At 41.5% G+C, this 13,339-nt stretch overlaps 2 protein-coding genes across 5 annotated transcripts; both read left to right on the top strand.

Annotated features, from left to right (window-relative positions):
- Positions 1-481: 481 nt before the first annotated feature.
- On the top strand, positions 482-9,218 carry NPY2R (neuropeptide Y receptor Y2). Of its 4 annotated transcripts, none has more exons than XM_060299660.1 (2): positions 482-1,106; positions 6,091-9,218. In XM_060299660.1, the coding sequence occupies exon 2, from the start codon at positions 6,107-6,109 to the stop codon at positions 7,259-7,261; it is 1,155 nt and encodes a 384-aa protein (XP_060155643.1). In that variant the 5' UTR covers positions 482-1,106; positions 6,091-6,106; the 3' UTR covers positions 7,262-9,218. The 4 variants fall into 4 exon arrangements, with proteins under 4 accessions (XP_060155643.1, XP_060155641.1, XP_060155642.1 ...); XM_060299658.1 differs by having other exon boundaries at positions 483-1,106; positions 1,456-9,218; XM_060299659.1 differs by lacking the exon at positions 482-1,106 and adding an exon at positions 1,248-1,787.
- A 1,249-nt stretch (positions 9,219-10,467) lies between these two features.
- Positions 10,468-12,782, top strand: LOC115850145 (F-box only protein 22-like). The gene is given in 4 exon segments (XM_060298705.1): positions 10,468-10,500; positions 11,064-11,248; positions 11,317-11,453; positions 11,456-12,782. Coding segments are annotated over 4 exon segments (1,104 nt in total). The 3' UTR covers positions 12,205-12,782.
- The last annotated feature ends 557 nt before the right edge of the window (positions 12,783-13,339 follow it).

Genomic DNA, 13,339 nt, shown 5'->3' with positions numbered 1-13,339 from the left:
ATGCTTTTGACAAGAGGACTTAACTAATATTTTGGAGAGTATTTTTTGATTAGCTTACTCTTTTTTATACTTCACAGAAATTTCAAGTGAAGCAGTATGATCATCCTCATTTCAGAAATGAAGAGACTGATGCATACAAGGAAAGTAATGTGTGCTAAGCCCCAGCACAAGATATTGGAGGAAGGGCTTCGGTTTCCAGTTTCAGTCTTTTGTTTTCCTAGTTCTATGGGCTCTGCTGCCCCCTCTAAAAATGAACAAGGGGAAGAGAGATTGGCTGAAAACTGCGAGAAGGAATGGCTCTGAATTAAGAGTTTCTGGGAGGAATACTGAGGAAACAGACCCCGCAGCTTTGTTGACTGACTCCGCAATCCTGTTTTGCTCTGATGCTTTAATTCAGCCTGGCGGGCTCCAGCCATTAGCAGAGGGCATCGCCAGGAGGAGACTGGTGAGAGCATTTCGGAGGCACGCGCGCATCGTGGCACGAGTAGCTTGGGTCATGACCAAAGAGCGAAGGATCCAAAAGTCAGCTAACTGGACAGATCAAGATTTAGATTTGTCTTGTTTTGTTTTGTTTTTGTGACCCTTTGTTTTCTCTTTCCTATTCTAGCTTTTGCCCTGAGCAGCAGCGTACACCACCCGGGCTGCCCGCTTTTGAATCTGAATGCGCACTACCCAACTTGTAAACTGTCAACAGACACCAGTTCAGGAAATTGCAACCAATTGATCGCGGGCAAACAGGATCTGAACTCGCTTCTGCTTCCCGTTGGAGCGCAGCGACCGCCCAGTTAGAGTTGCACCGGCGCCCTGCGCTCCAGCCCTGGCGGAGGGTTGGTCTTCCGCGCGCAGTCGTGCGGCGCTTTTCCGTGGTTCTGCGCGGGGTCCAGCCCCCCACCTCTGCTCCTATAAGCAAAAAGGAGAGCGACTCCTGTTTGCAGTTCTGGGATTTTACCATCTCCGCCAAGTCGCTGGGCTTCTGCCTCCCAGATCCGCCTCGAGCCAGCTCGAGATCTCCTCTCACCCTCAGCGCCCGCAGCTGGGACTGTCCGCCCCGCCTTCGCCCTAGCCCTCGCCCTGGCCTTGGCCCTGGCCTCTCCTCGGAGGATGTGGTGAGCCCGGCCCTAGTCCGGGGTCTGTCCTCGCCGGGCCGTCTCTCATAGAACTGAGGAGCGGGAGAATAAGGGAGGGGGTGGTGGAAGGTAGGAGTGGTGCGAACACCCAGAGTATCAAACTTGGGGGTGGCCAGTGGGGGTCAGGGGAGAAGAGAAGCCGTTGCAGGCGGCTGTGGGGTCCCGGGAGGGGGCTCTGGGCAGGGTCCCGCTGCGCGCGTTCCAAGCCCTCCAGGGGGAGAGACCTGGACTCTGTTTCCAGCTCCATCGCACGGAGAATTTCCGTCCAGCCTTCCCCATTGAGAGACCCTTGTCCCCCACCCTCCGCCCCTGTTTCTTTTTCCTCGAGGGAGGGATTCGTCTCCCGCCTCCGGAGCCTCGGATCCCCACACGCTCCTCTGGCCGCGCAGTGCGGGGCGGGGCGGTGCCCTTGCGCTCTGCTGCGGAGGTGGGCTGCGGACCCCAGGGGCGCAAACGTCCTAGGGGCTCCGACTGTCAGGCGGACGCTGCGCTCTCCTGCTCTCCCGCGCGCGCGGCTGCCCAGCACCGTCGGATCGGACGGACTGGGCCTGCCTTTGGGAACCGCCCAGTGCCCTCTCCGGGTCGGCGGGCTAGATAATCATCAAACTGACAGGCGGCACACGTCTGGCTTCCACGTCTCAGCAGAAGCGCGAGGGCCGGGTCAGTAAGTGTAAGTCCTAACTGATTCACCTTCTGGTAATGAGAACACCCCAAAAGAAGCTTTCGGGTCCTTTGAAGAGGGATGGGGGAGGTCCTCATGAGTGTAGGGGCTTTTGTTCCACATTTAGGCCAAAGATGGGCATTGTGGGTGAGACCATCCCAGTTTTCTACACTCACTGGAATACTCCTCACCCATTGAAGAGTCTTGACTATTTCCCTGACTCTTCTTAGAGAGAGGTAATTATCTTTCCAGAACAGCAGGTTGTTACTGTTCCTGCCTCTTTAAAAATCAAACACCTGTTTAGCGGGGAAGGTCATACTGCATTCTCCAAAGCTGTTCAAGAATGGACACAGTCATGTAAGCGTTCGCTGGTTCTGCACCAGAAGGTCTCACTCCCTGGTAGGAGCATATGATGGACAAAAAGGAGGCAAAAGGAAAAGCTTTAAGGCTTTTGGAAATAGGGACACATCGTGTAAACTCAGTGACACGAAATACACAGTGCTGTTTTCAAAGGTCAGAGGCTCAAATAGAAGAGGTACATTCCCAATCGCCTTGGTGAATATTTTCAACTTTCTGCTTATCAGGCAAATGGTCATGTCTTACATGCAACATTCTTGGATGTCCACACCCCCTCTCTCCAGGACTAATACATATAGGGCATATGGCATTTTTTCTGGGATTCTTCCCTGAGAAAAATTCCTGGAAAGTTTTGTGATTGTAAAGGTATTAAGTTTTTACTAAGGCCAACCTGTGACAGTAAGAATACTGTTGCAAAAAAACCCCACAAATTTAAATATGGAGTCAAAGCATAAACTTGTTTCCCACTTAGATAATTTGAAGTTCTTTGACTTTCTGGGGGAAAAAAGTCCTGAAGCCATTTTCCTATCTACGAAGAAATAGTTCTATAACTGAATCTCTAACGATTCACTCGTTCAAGAAAACTACCACTCACAGTTCTCCTTGAATGTCTTGAACAGTGTGATGCCTCATTTTTACCTTATTTCATGGAAACGTTTTCCCCCTTTTCTATTCATCTTTGAATTGTTGTGCTTTTGAGTTTTTACTCTGGCGACTCCCTCTGTGTACTCTCTTATCCTCTTCCACTTTTCCAGAAGTGCAGTCATAAAATTATACATTCTCTGGGTAACACTCTGACCTGGTTAAAGGCCAGTCGTGTGCTTGAGAACAGCTATTAGAATCCACATGCTAATACCCTGTAGATCAATAATCATTCCTGTAGAGAAGCTTTAAAGAAGGGAATAAAGAAAATGAGACTGAAAAGAAAAAGCAAAATAAGTTAATAAATCAAATATGCTCCTAATAACCTTCAATCTTGGGCTTGCTCCCAATTTAGTTTGCTGCAAACCTCAAACTCAGACCTTCTGGAGTCTCATTAGTTCTGTTAAAGACTTGTCAGGATTGACTAATTGTGCTCTGTAGAGTCCCATTCTTAGTCTAAGGGAAATGAAAGGGCCCATCAAATAAAACACTCCAAGATTTGAATGGTTAGTTTCCACTTTCTCTAATCACTAAAGAAAGGAGGCAAGTGCAAAAGGCGGCCTGGACTCTAGAACATTCTATTTGAAATGTATGCAGAGAGAATGAGAATATATCAGTAAAGAAAATGCATGAGTATGTGAAAATCTCTATCATCTTTGTGATAAGCAACTATTAGTGTGTGTGTGTGTGTGTGTGTGTGTGTGTTAAGCCCTTGGAGAGAGAAAGTTTCCTTGTGGTATGTACTGACTAACAATTTTTAATGTTCTAATCAGAGATTATATCTTGGAACAACTTTCTTGTAGAGGTGGTTACCTGATTAAGAACAAGAAAATAAGCACAGAGATGTCATATCAGAGCAAGAATCCTATATAAGCAATTATCTTCAGTAAAGGAAAGGATCAAAATTGTTACTTTGTACTTTGCCGACCTCAATTATTCAGTAAAATTGTGCTTTCCATATTTGCTAAGATTTAAACAATGGATGGAAACAATCCAGACTGTGTCCTACAAGACACAGCTGTGGTGAGGAGGCTGAAGGAAAACAACTGTGATGTGTCATGTGCTCCTTGCAGGATTAGAAGTGAGCACAGGTTGTCGAGATAAGTGAATAGGGAGGGCAGAGAGGCATGAGAAAGGCTGATGTGTTGCTGGAATTGGAAGTAGTTTGGTATGACAGAAGCATCAGGTATATCCTAAGATGTCAGGAGAGATGAAGGTAGGGTTGAGTTCAAGGAAAGCTTTGAATGTCATACTGTGGAGTTGGGGTTTTCTTGTGTATGTCAGTGTTATCAGCCTGTACATGCAGCAACTGTAGTGGGAGAGCAAATTAATGAAAGCATATATGCAGGGGAAGCTCAGCAGATCATGCAAAACAGAACCGATTCAAGAATGCAAAAGAGAAGGAATTTAACGCAGAAAATTGGTTACACAAGTGATGGAAGCCAAGCAGAGGATGTTGAGGCCACACAGGGATTAGCAAGAGCAAAGAATCATTACTACCTCCAGATAGAGGGACACAGGGAAAAAGCAGTATGACTGAATCCAGGGACCTTGTGCCTCCACTGGAAACAAAATCACTGCAGACCATTCCCGTGGGAGCCAGCCATAGAGGGAGCTGAGGCACTGGTAAGAGGAGAGAGGGAGGGAGAAGAGTACAGTGGCTTCTGGATTCTCCCTTCCTCCTGCCTCCTAGTTACCTGCCAGTGCCTCCTGTTGGCCAAGGGCAGCCAGCATCCCAATGTCCTGGGCGCCTGGAAATATGGTCAACAAGAGTCAGCCCTCCAGCATCAGGGGAAGAATGGAGCTGAGCAAACAGGCTCAGCCAGACATTGTCTGTGGCATGAATAAATATGACTCACCTACCAATGTAGGTAGATGTGATTATGATTAATAAAAAACAAATTCATTTCAAAGAGGTTCTGAATTAATGGTGGCAGCCTTTTTTCATTATGAGCATATTCAAAAAGTACTACCATTATGATGTTGGGCTCCGGATGTTTTTATAGACTTGAGAAGGTAACTTTATATTAGAAACTGATTAGTATTATTTGAAGCAATTTGGAGATGTTGGGGAAATGAAGTGATCACATCTGAATTTCAGAAAAAACACTTTAATGTCAGAGTATGCTCTATTCAGTAAATGTAAGAGCTTTAGAGTAGGGGCACTATCCTGTTGTTTTTTTCCCCAGCACAAATCCTAATTCCTGACAGTGGGTTTTAAATACTTGCTGAATGCATGTTTGAATAAGTATAAGCATCATGAGAGTGGAGCCACCTCTGGCATTTAGTAGATGCTTAATTATATTAGTTAAGTGAATGAATGAATGAATGAGGAAAGAAATGAAGGAAGGAAGGATAGGGAAAAGGGAGATAAGTTAGACAACTATTAGAGTTATTACAGTAAGAAATCAAGAAGGACAAAATTAACGTGGTAGAAATAAGAGGACCATTGGGAGAGATATTTAAGAATAGTCTGAGGGTTCTCTTAAACATGTGGGCTAAAGGAGATGAAAAAGCCTGTGTAGTTACCTGCTTTTTAGCTTTACGTGGCTTAATTAATTAGGATAGTATTGACCTAAGTAGGGCACACAGAAGGATTCTGAGGGTTGAGGTGGGTGACTAGAAAAGAAAGGTGTTAAAACTTTTGTATTCAGGGATTAGAGATGAAATTCAGATTGGACATATTTTCATACAGTTCCTATGTAGGATTCTGCTGTATGTCAGGTAGGAAGTTTATTTCAGATCATAAAAAAAGCTGCTGTTTTACACAGCCTACCTATTTTTAACGCTAATCCCTACATTAGAAAAACTGGCTATGAAACAGAATCTGCTCAGTTTATCTTAAATATTTTATGCTCCTAAAGTCCAAGCACCAGGCAAAGGATTTTAATATTTGTCTCTTTTCTGTGCAATTAGTTGCTATATTTATAAATGTAAAACAGTCAAGATATTGAAGCAAACTTTATCTACCTTAAAATTAATTTGATGAATTTATAGCAGTTATAAAATTAATTGATAATGTTTGTAATATCCATCTCACTTAAAATGGATTGAATCAATTTGGTTGCATTCACAAAGGAATTGTGTCTATACTATAGACATTACATTTTGCCTTCATAATATCCATATTTGTGAATAGACCTATTAAGGGTCCACTTTATTGAAATGTTCTACTATATGCAAATTTAGGGATCAGAGGACAGGTACTTTGAGCCCCAACCAAAATGAAACCAACCCATTTGTGATATTCCTTGCACCCTTGAGTTTTCCTCGTTCCATATTTGTTCATTTTTTAAATTGTAGATTCTTGTGCTAGTTGATGAAAATGGGCCCATTAGGTGCAGAGGCTGATGAGAACCAGACAGTGGAAGAAATGAAAGTGGAGCAGTTCGGTCCAGGGCACACCACTCCTAGAGGGGAGCTGGCCCCTAACTCTGAGCCGGAGCTTATAGACAGCACGAAGCTGATTGAGGTACAGATCGTCCTTATATTGGCCTATTGCTCCATCATCTTGCTTGGGGTGATTGGCAATTCCTTGGTGATCCATGTGGTGATCAAATTCAAGAGCATGCGTACAGTAACCAACTTTTTTATTGCCAATCTGGCTGTGGCGGATCTTCTGGTGAACACCCTGTGCTTACCATTTACACTTACCTACACCTTAATGGGGGAGTGGAAAATGGGTCCCGTCCTATGCCACTTGGTGCCTTATGCCCAGGGCCTGGCAGTACAAGTGTCCACCATCACCTTGACAGTAATTGCCCTGGACCGGCATCGTTGCATTGTCTACCACCTGGAGAGCAAGATTTCCAAGCGAATCAGCTTCTTGATTATTGGCTTGGCTTGGGGCATCAGTGCCCTGCTAGCAAGCCCCCTGGCCATCTTCCGGGAGTATTCACTGATTGAGATTATTCCGGACTTTGAGATTGTGGCCTGTACTGAGAAGTGGCCTGGTGAGGAGAAGAGCATCTATGGCACTGTCTACAGTCTTTCTTCCTTATTAATCCTGTATGCTTTGCCTCTGGGCATCATCTCTGTTTCCTATATTCGTATCTGGAGTAAACTTAAGAACCATGTCACCCCTGGAGCTGCTAATGACCACTACCATCAGCGGAGGCAAAAAACCACCAAAATGCTGGTGTGTGTGGTGGTGGTATTTGCAGTCAGCTGGTTGCCGCTCCATGCCTTCCAACTTGCTGTCGACATTGACAACAAAGTCTTGGACCTGAAGGAGTACAAACTTATCTTCACTGTGTTCCACATCATTGCCATGTGCTCCACCTTTGCCAACCCCCTTCTCTATGGCTGGATGAACAGCAACTACAGAAAAGCTTTCCTCTCAGCCTTCCGCTGTGAGCAGAGGTTAGACGCCATTCACTCCGAGGTATCTGTGACATTCAAGGCTAAAAAGAACCTGGAAGCCACAGAGAACAATGGTCCTAATGATTCTTTCACAGAGGCTACCAACGTCTAAGGCAACTGCCATGTGAAAATATATGGATGAATTCTGACCAGAGCTGTAAACCTGGTTGAGTGGGGCGTGCAGGTGCATCCTCATTTCCCATTTTAAGGAAGCATCTGAATGGAAGCATCTGCAGTGTAATTCATGGAAAACTGGTTGTCAGAGTCTAGTAAAAACACTCAAATTCAAAGACAAGGCAACAAAAGTTTGCTTACAGTTGCTTAGATTGTAGGTTGAATTATGAATAAAAGCAGAGAGAAATGGTTTTGACTGTTTCCCAGAGTGAAGGAAACATGAACAAGGAGTTGGTGTTATCAGCATTGCTAAGAGGTGGTGGGTAAAAAAGTTGACTTTAAAATCACATTAGGGCATAGAACGGGGATGACGTATAATTCACTGCTCCCCCCTCATCTGATGAAAAGGCTGTCAACACCAATTTCCCTAGAAAGCCACAGACTCTTCTCTATTGTATTTTGCCTTTTTGTTATTCTTCCTATGGACTAAAACCATCAGAGAACACTGCAGGTAAATGTTACCAACTATTTGAATGACTTCAAGGAAATAAACCGAAATTTTCTATGTAATTAGTGTTTTGGCAAATGATGGGGGGGAATCTTTACCACCCAGTTAGCCAATTGTTTTTTAAAACCAAATGCACATTTAATGAAAAGTTTCTTCAACTTAGAATCAAAGGCTGAAATTCTCAGAGAAATGTAAACCATCATTTAACTTCTCATTTCAACTTGTCCCTGCTTTGTATAGTTACTATTTGAATAACAAGTAAGCATGCCACACAATACTTTTAATCATTGCTAATTGTAACTTTTTGAACACATTTTACTCCTATGTTGGAGCTGAGTTTCTCTTCACTAAAAATTAAATCAGATTAGGAGATAGTTTTGTGGCATTTTGCGGTTATTTGTAAGCAGTTTTTGCACAGGTACATACTCTAATGTGTTTACTGCAGTGTTATTATTATTTACTTTTGAAATTCATCTTCCATGGACCCATTCATGATTCATAAAACAATGTAATTTCATCAAAATGGAACCCATCTGGTAAGAACTATTAAAAACATTACATTCATTCCACTTTAAAAATGTTCAGTTTGGACCAGTTTCAACATAAGTTATCCTCCTTTCAAAATAATTAGCTATATTTTTGGATAACTTCTGAATATATACATAATAAAATTTTACCTATAAATAGTGGAACATAGATGCTGTAATACTTTTCTTTTAATGATTTTGTGAATACAATTTTTATTTCAATATTATCCAACCAAAGATGCTTAAAACCCTATTACATTCATGAAAAATAATTGAGATATTAAAATAGCTGTACTTCTTTGAATGTTGTTAATGAGGTTTCATTGTAATCATATTTTTTATAAGTATGACTGAATTTGTGAATAGATTCCTTAAATTTTAAGTAAATTCAGCATGACTGTTGCATTTAGTTATAAACATTAACTTTGTGAACAGGAGCAACTTATTTTATGGATACATTTAAAATTCGTATTATGGCTCTTACTGAATTATTTTCATGCTAGAAATAAAAGACTGGTCTTGAAGTAGACTGCACTTTTGGAATACTGAAAAAGAATGAAAACAATGGAAGTTAGATTAAGTGTAAGACTGAATAAGAAGTTGACAAATAATGTATATCTGTAACATATAATTGAATAATTCATTTTTCTCTTGGACTTGGCATAACTGTCCCAGAAGAAGCTTTTTGTCTTTTAAATAGCAGTTACTTTGCTTAAGATGCTAATAGATAATTGTGCTCAAAGATTTTTTTTCCTCTTGGAGAATTCTTACACTGTAGGAAATGTGCATGCTACTGTATCACCTGTTGTCATAGTAAATTATTAGAATCCAATTAATACTTGTGATCTAATTAATTATGTTAACTCATTAATAAAATGTCTTTTATGTAGTGATTTTATCTGTTGAATAAAAAGAATTTAGGAAATTAGAGAAATGTGTGTTAATTTATGTCAGAGTTCCTGTCCAAGATGAGATAGCCTTTGACACAACTAAAGAAAGGGAAATCATGGTGGCTCCTACACAGTTAGTCTAGTGCTCTCTCCAGTCTGTACATGAACTTGAGTCAATGTACTCATTCCTGTGGTTGCAGATATAAACCATATTCTGACAATGCCTGAATATACCTCTATTTTCAGACCTGACCTTTCTTCTGGACGTCAAACCTCTATCAGCCCACTTGACGTGCCCACATAGTTTCTCACCAGCAGATCAAACCCAGTGTGTCTAAGTCAGAACCTGCCATTTTGATCCACACCCCACCCCACCTCCACTTTGTTTCCCTGTATTGCCTGTCCCAGTCATGACACTGCTATCCACCCAGTTCCCAAAAGTGTAAGCACTTTGGAGTCACTCTTGTCTCTTCTGTCTCTTTATAACACATGTCCAATTAATTCTCACATTTTGTGCTGATTCCTAGATGTTTCTTGAATCAATTCACTTTTCTCCATCCCTGTACTCCCCACCATAGTTCAGGCGGTGATTATCTCCCTAGACCCCTATATCTCTCAACTGGTTTAATGTAGCAACTTCCTAATTGTTCTTTCTATATCTCATCATTTTCCTATCCAATCCAACTTTGCCCACTAGCCAAGTGATTTTTCAAAAAACTCAAATTTTATCAAATCACTTTTCCCCTCATCATTCTTATGCCAAAATCTTTCTATGACTTGGAAGGATGTATAGTACCTCGTTGTACCTATATGTTTTACCCCTTGCAGATTCTCTCTTTTTCCAATCTTTGCTACATATGGAGCATATGAAGGCAGGGGACCAGGACTGTTTTAATCATTGTGTTATCACAGGTACTTGCAGTTCCTGGCACCAAGTAAGTGCTCAGTAAATATCCATCAAGGAAATTGAATTGATGAGTCAAGTAAATATTAAAGCAGATTTGAAGATACATCCATAAGGATGTAAATGATAAGCTACACGATAGGAAACCATCTTTATCATACAACTTGTAGAAAAATAAGGTTTTAGCTATGCTGGAATCCAGTAAAGGTGCATATTTGTTCAAGATTAGATTGGCTTTATTTTTTGAAGGCCATTAAGGATAGACATTGGCATAGTTGAAGGAGCTCTATAAATAGATTCCACTTATGGCTCACTCAGAATTATCTAGAACCTTGTACAAGGGAAGCATGTAGCAGCCAATGAAGTCTATTAGTCATGATTCAGATAGCTAAGGAGAAGCGATCACAGGTATTTCCAGTAAAAAGTCATTTAATACAGGAAATTAAAATCTTGCAAAACCATTGGAGGAACTGGAAAAGTGAAAGTTAGGAAAAGCCTCCACTGACATTGAGGAAACAAGGAAGTGCAAAATTGCAGGAAACCACAACGAATACCTACAGCAGCAATGTGGACAATACACAGGAATAAGCATAAATTTATCTGTGAAAATGTTATTGCCTCCTGCTAAAGCCACTCTCCTGCTCATCCCTCCCATAGACTCAGTAATGTCTTTTGTTTCTCTTCTGCTTTCCAAAATTCATGTGAGTATCTCTCACTTGTGAAATATAACTCAAGCCTTGCTGGCAGGGATTTGGGGAAATGTAGTTCTTAGGTTTCCAGACCCTACAATACAGGCAAGAGCTTTGAATGGAGAATATGGTGCTTAATTGCTGTCCAACAATCTGGCAATCTTGAGAACTGCCCAAATGGTGCAATTTCTAGTTGCAACCACATTTTCTCCTTCTCTGTACCTCTGGGTTCTTCAGAGCTGCAGTGATGCAAGTTAACTATGCCTTTTTTCTCTTATCCAGGCCAATGTGTTAAAGATACTCTTTAAGCCCGGCCGTAGTGCTCCCGGGGACCTTTCCCAGAGGAGCCAGGTTTTCTCTGCCCCCGGCTCTCCCTCCGAACCGGCGCCCGACGCCTCCCCCTCCCGGGGAATTTGGATCCCGCAGGAATCTCCTGCAGTTGCGCTAATGGGTGGTGGGGGCCGGTGGTTTGTGAGCCGCGGGAGAGAGGGAAGTGAACGTCCGTTCACAGTCCTTTGTGCGTTTGCGTCCCCAGCGTGTGTCGCTTATGGAGGGAGTGTGTGCGCAGAGTGTTGCGGACCCATCGGAGTGTGACCTGGATCTCCGCGCGCTTGGCGATTGCCGGCCACCTGGAGGAGCATTGCTTGGTCCGCGTGGTAGCTGAAAAGCTTGAGTGACGCCAATGGGATCAAGTAGCAATCCACCTCAGGAAATAGAAATTGAAGAATCTGGTTTTGCTCTATTATTTCCTCAAATTGAAGGAATAAAAATAAAACCCTTTCATTTTATTATGGATCCAAAGAAATTAACACTAGAAAGGCATCAACTCACTGAAGTAGGTCTTTTAGATAACCCTGAGCTTCGTGTGGTCTTTGTATTTGGCTATAATTGTTGTAAAGTGGGAGCCAATAATTATCTGCAGCATGTAGTGAGCACTTTCAGTGATATGAATGTCATCTTGGCTGGAGGCCAGGTGGACAACCTGGCATCGCTGACCTCTGAAAAGACCCCTCTGGATATTGATGCCACCGGTGTGGTTGGACTATCATTTAGTGGACATCGTATCCAGAGTGCCACAGTGCTTCTCAATGAGGATGTCAATGACGAGAAGACTGCTGAGGCTGCGATGCAGCGCCTCAAAGCAGCCAACATTCCAGAGCAGAATACCGTTGGCTTCATGTTTGTGTGTGTTGGTAGGGGCTTTCAGTATTATAGAGACAAGGGGAATGTGGAGGCTGATGCATTTAGAAAGTTTTTTCCTAGTGTTCCTTTATTTGGCTTCTTTGGAAATGGAGAAATTAGATGTGATCGCATAGTCACTGGAAACTTTATATTGAAGAAATGTAATGAGGTAAAGGATGATGATCTATTTCACAGCTATACAACAATAATGGCACTAATTCATCTTGGGTCATCTAAATAAAGCCACCTGTAAAGTGACTTTCACAATGTATAACTTTTGGGTTCTGTCTTTTCCAGAAAATGGAAACTTGGGATATGTATATTACAAACAAAAAACTTTATATGTATCTGTTTTGTAGCTTTGACATTCTGAAGATTATTTGGTAGTTTTTAATATATTAGATGAAGGACAAGTTTGTACATAATGTAATGCAAGACCGGGAGTTGAGAGCTTTTGCATCAGGCACAAGTGAACCAATTATGGCTATACTGCACCAGATATGTAGCTGCTGTGTGATAGGACTTTAAATAGTCTTCTGCATAGGAAGACTGAAAAAGGATTCATCAACAGAAAGGAGATTTAAGACATTCCATGACTACCTCTGCAATGTTAGATGATCTTTCAGCAGACTCATGAAGATATTTTTCTCCCTTAATAAAGGAGAAAAATACACAGATGGCTTGGGAAATTTTTCTCTGCTTTACAATTTTACCATTTTTTTCAGAAGCTGTAACAAATTGCTGACTTTTTACTTATTTGATAAATGTTAAAGAACTATTTTTGTTTTAGTACTCTAAAGTTGCTTAGTCAAATAAATTGCCAAGACTAATCAGTATTTTATTACCTTATAAGGAAAAAAATTTTCCTTTTCCCTCAATAAAGAAATTGCAACAGAAAAAAAAAAAAAGATACTCTTTAAAACTGGCCTATTAGTACAGGTGGACTAAGGAGTAAAGTACCAGTAAAGACCATTTTGGAAAGGAGGAAGAAAGATTTATACCAAGACTTTAAAAACAACAATCTAAAAACCACACAAGGATATACATTCTGAGTTAGCCTCCTAGGATGAGCAAAGGAAATGATGTTTCAGGGAGAAAATAATTTTAAAATTTTCAAGTTCATGAGATGAAATATTAAATTATAAGGCAACAAAAGATAAAGAGTTTACTTTTCCTTAAGAAAACAAAGTCTAAAGAAACACAAAAATAGTGGAGAATACAAACATCTTCATGATTATGTCTTATGACATTAAACAAAGGTAGGAGTTTTATTTAACAAAGGGTTACTAAGGGTTGATTTGTGAAGATTTATAAAAGACACCTGTCTGTTAGATCACTGACCTTTTTCTGCCTTGGTACACTGGTCAGATGTCCAT

Source organism: Globicephala melas, chromosome 5 (genome assembly GCF_963455315.2).
Source record: "Globicephala melas chromosome 5, mGloMel1.2, whole genome shotgun sequence".
Classification (NCBI taxonomy): domain Eukaryota; kingdom Metazoa; phylum Chordata; class Mammalia; order Artiodactyla; family Delphinidae; genus Globicephala; species Globicephala melas.
This window is presented reverse-complemented; position numbering and strand designations above follow the sequence as displayed.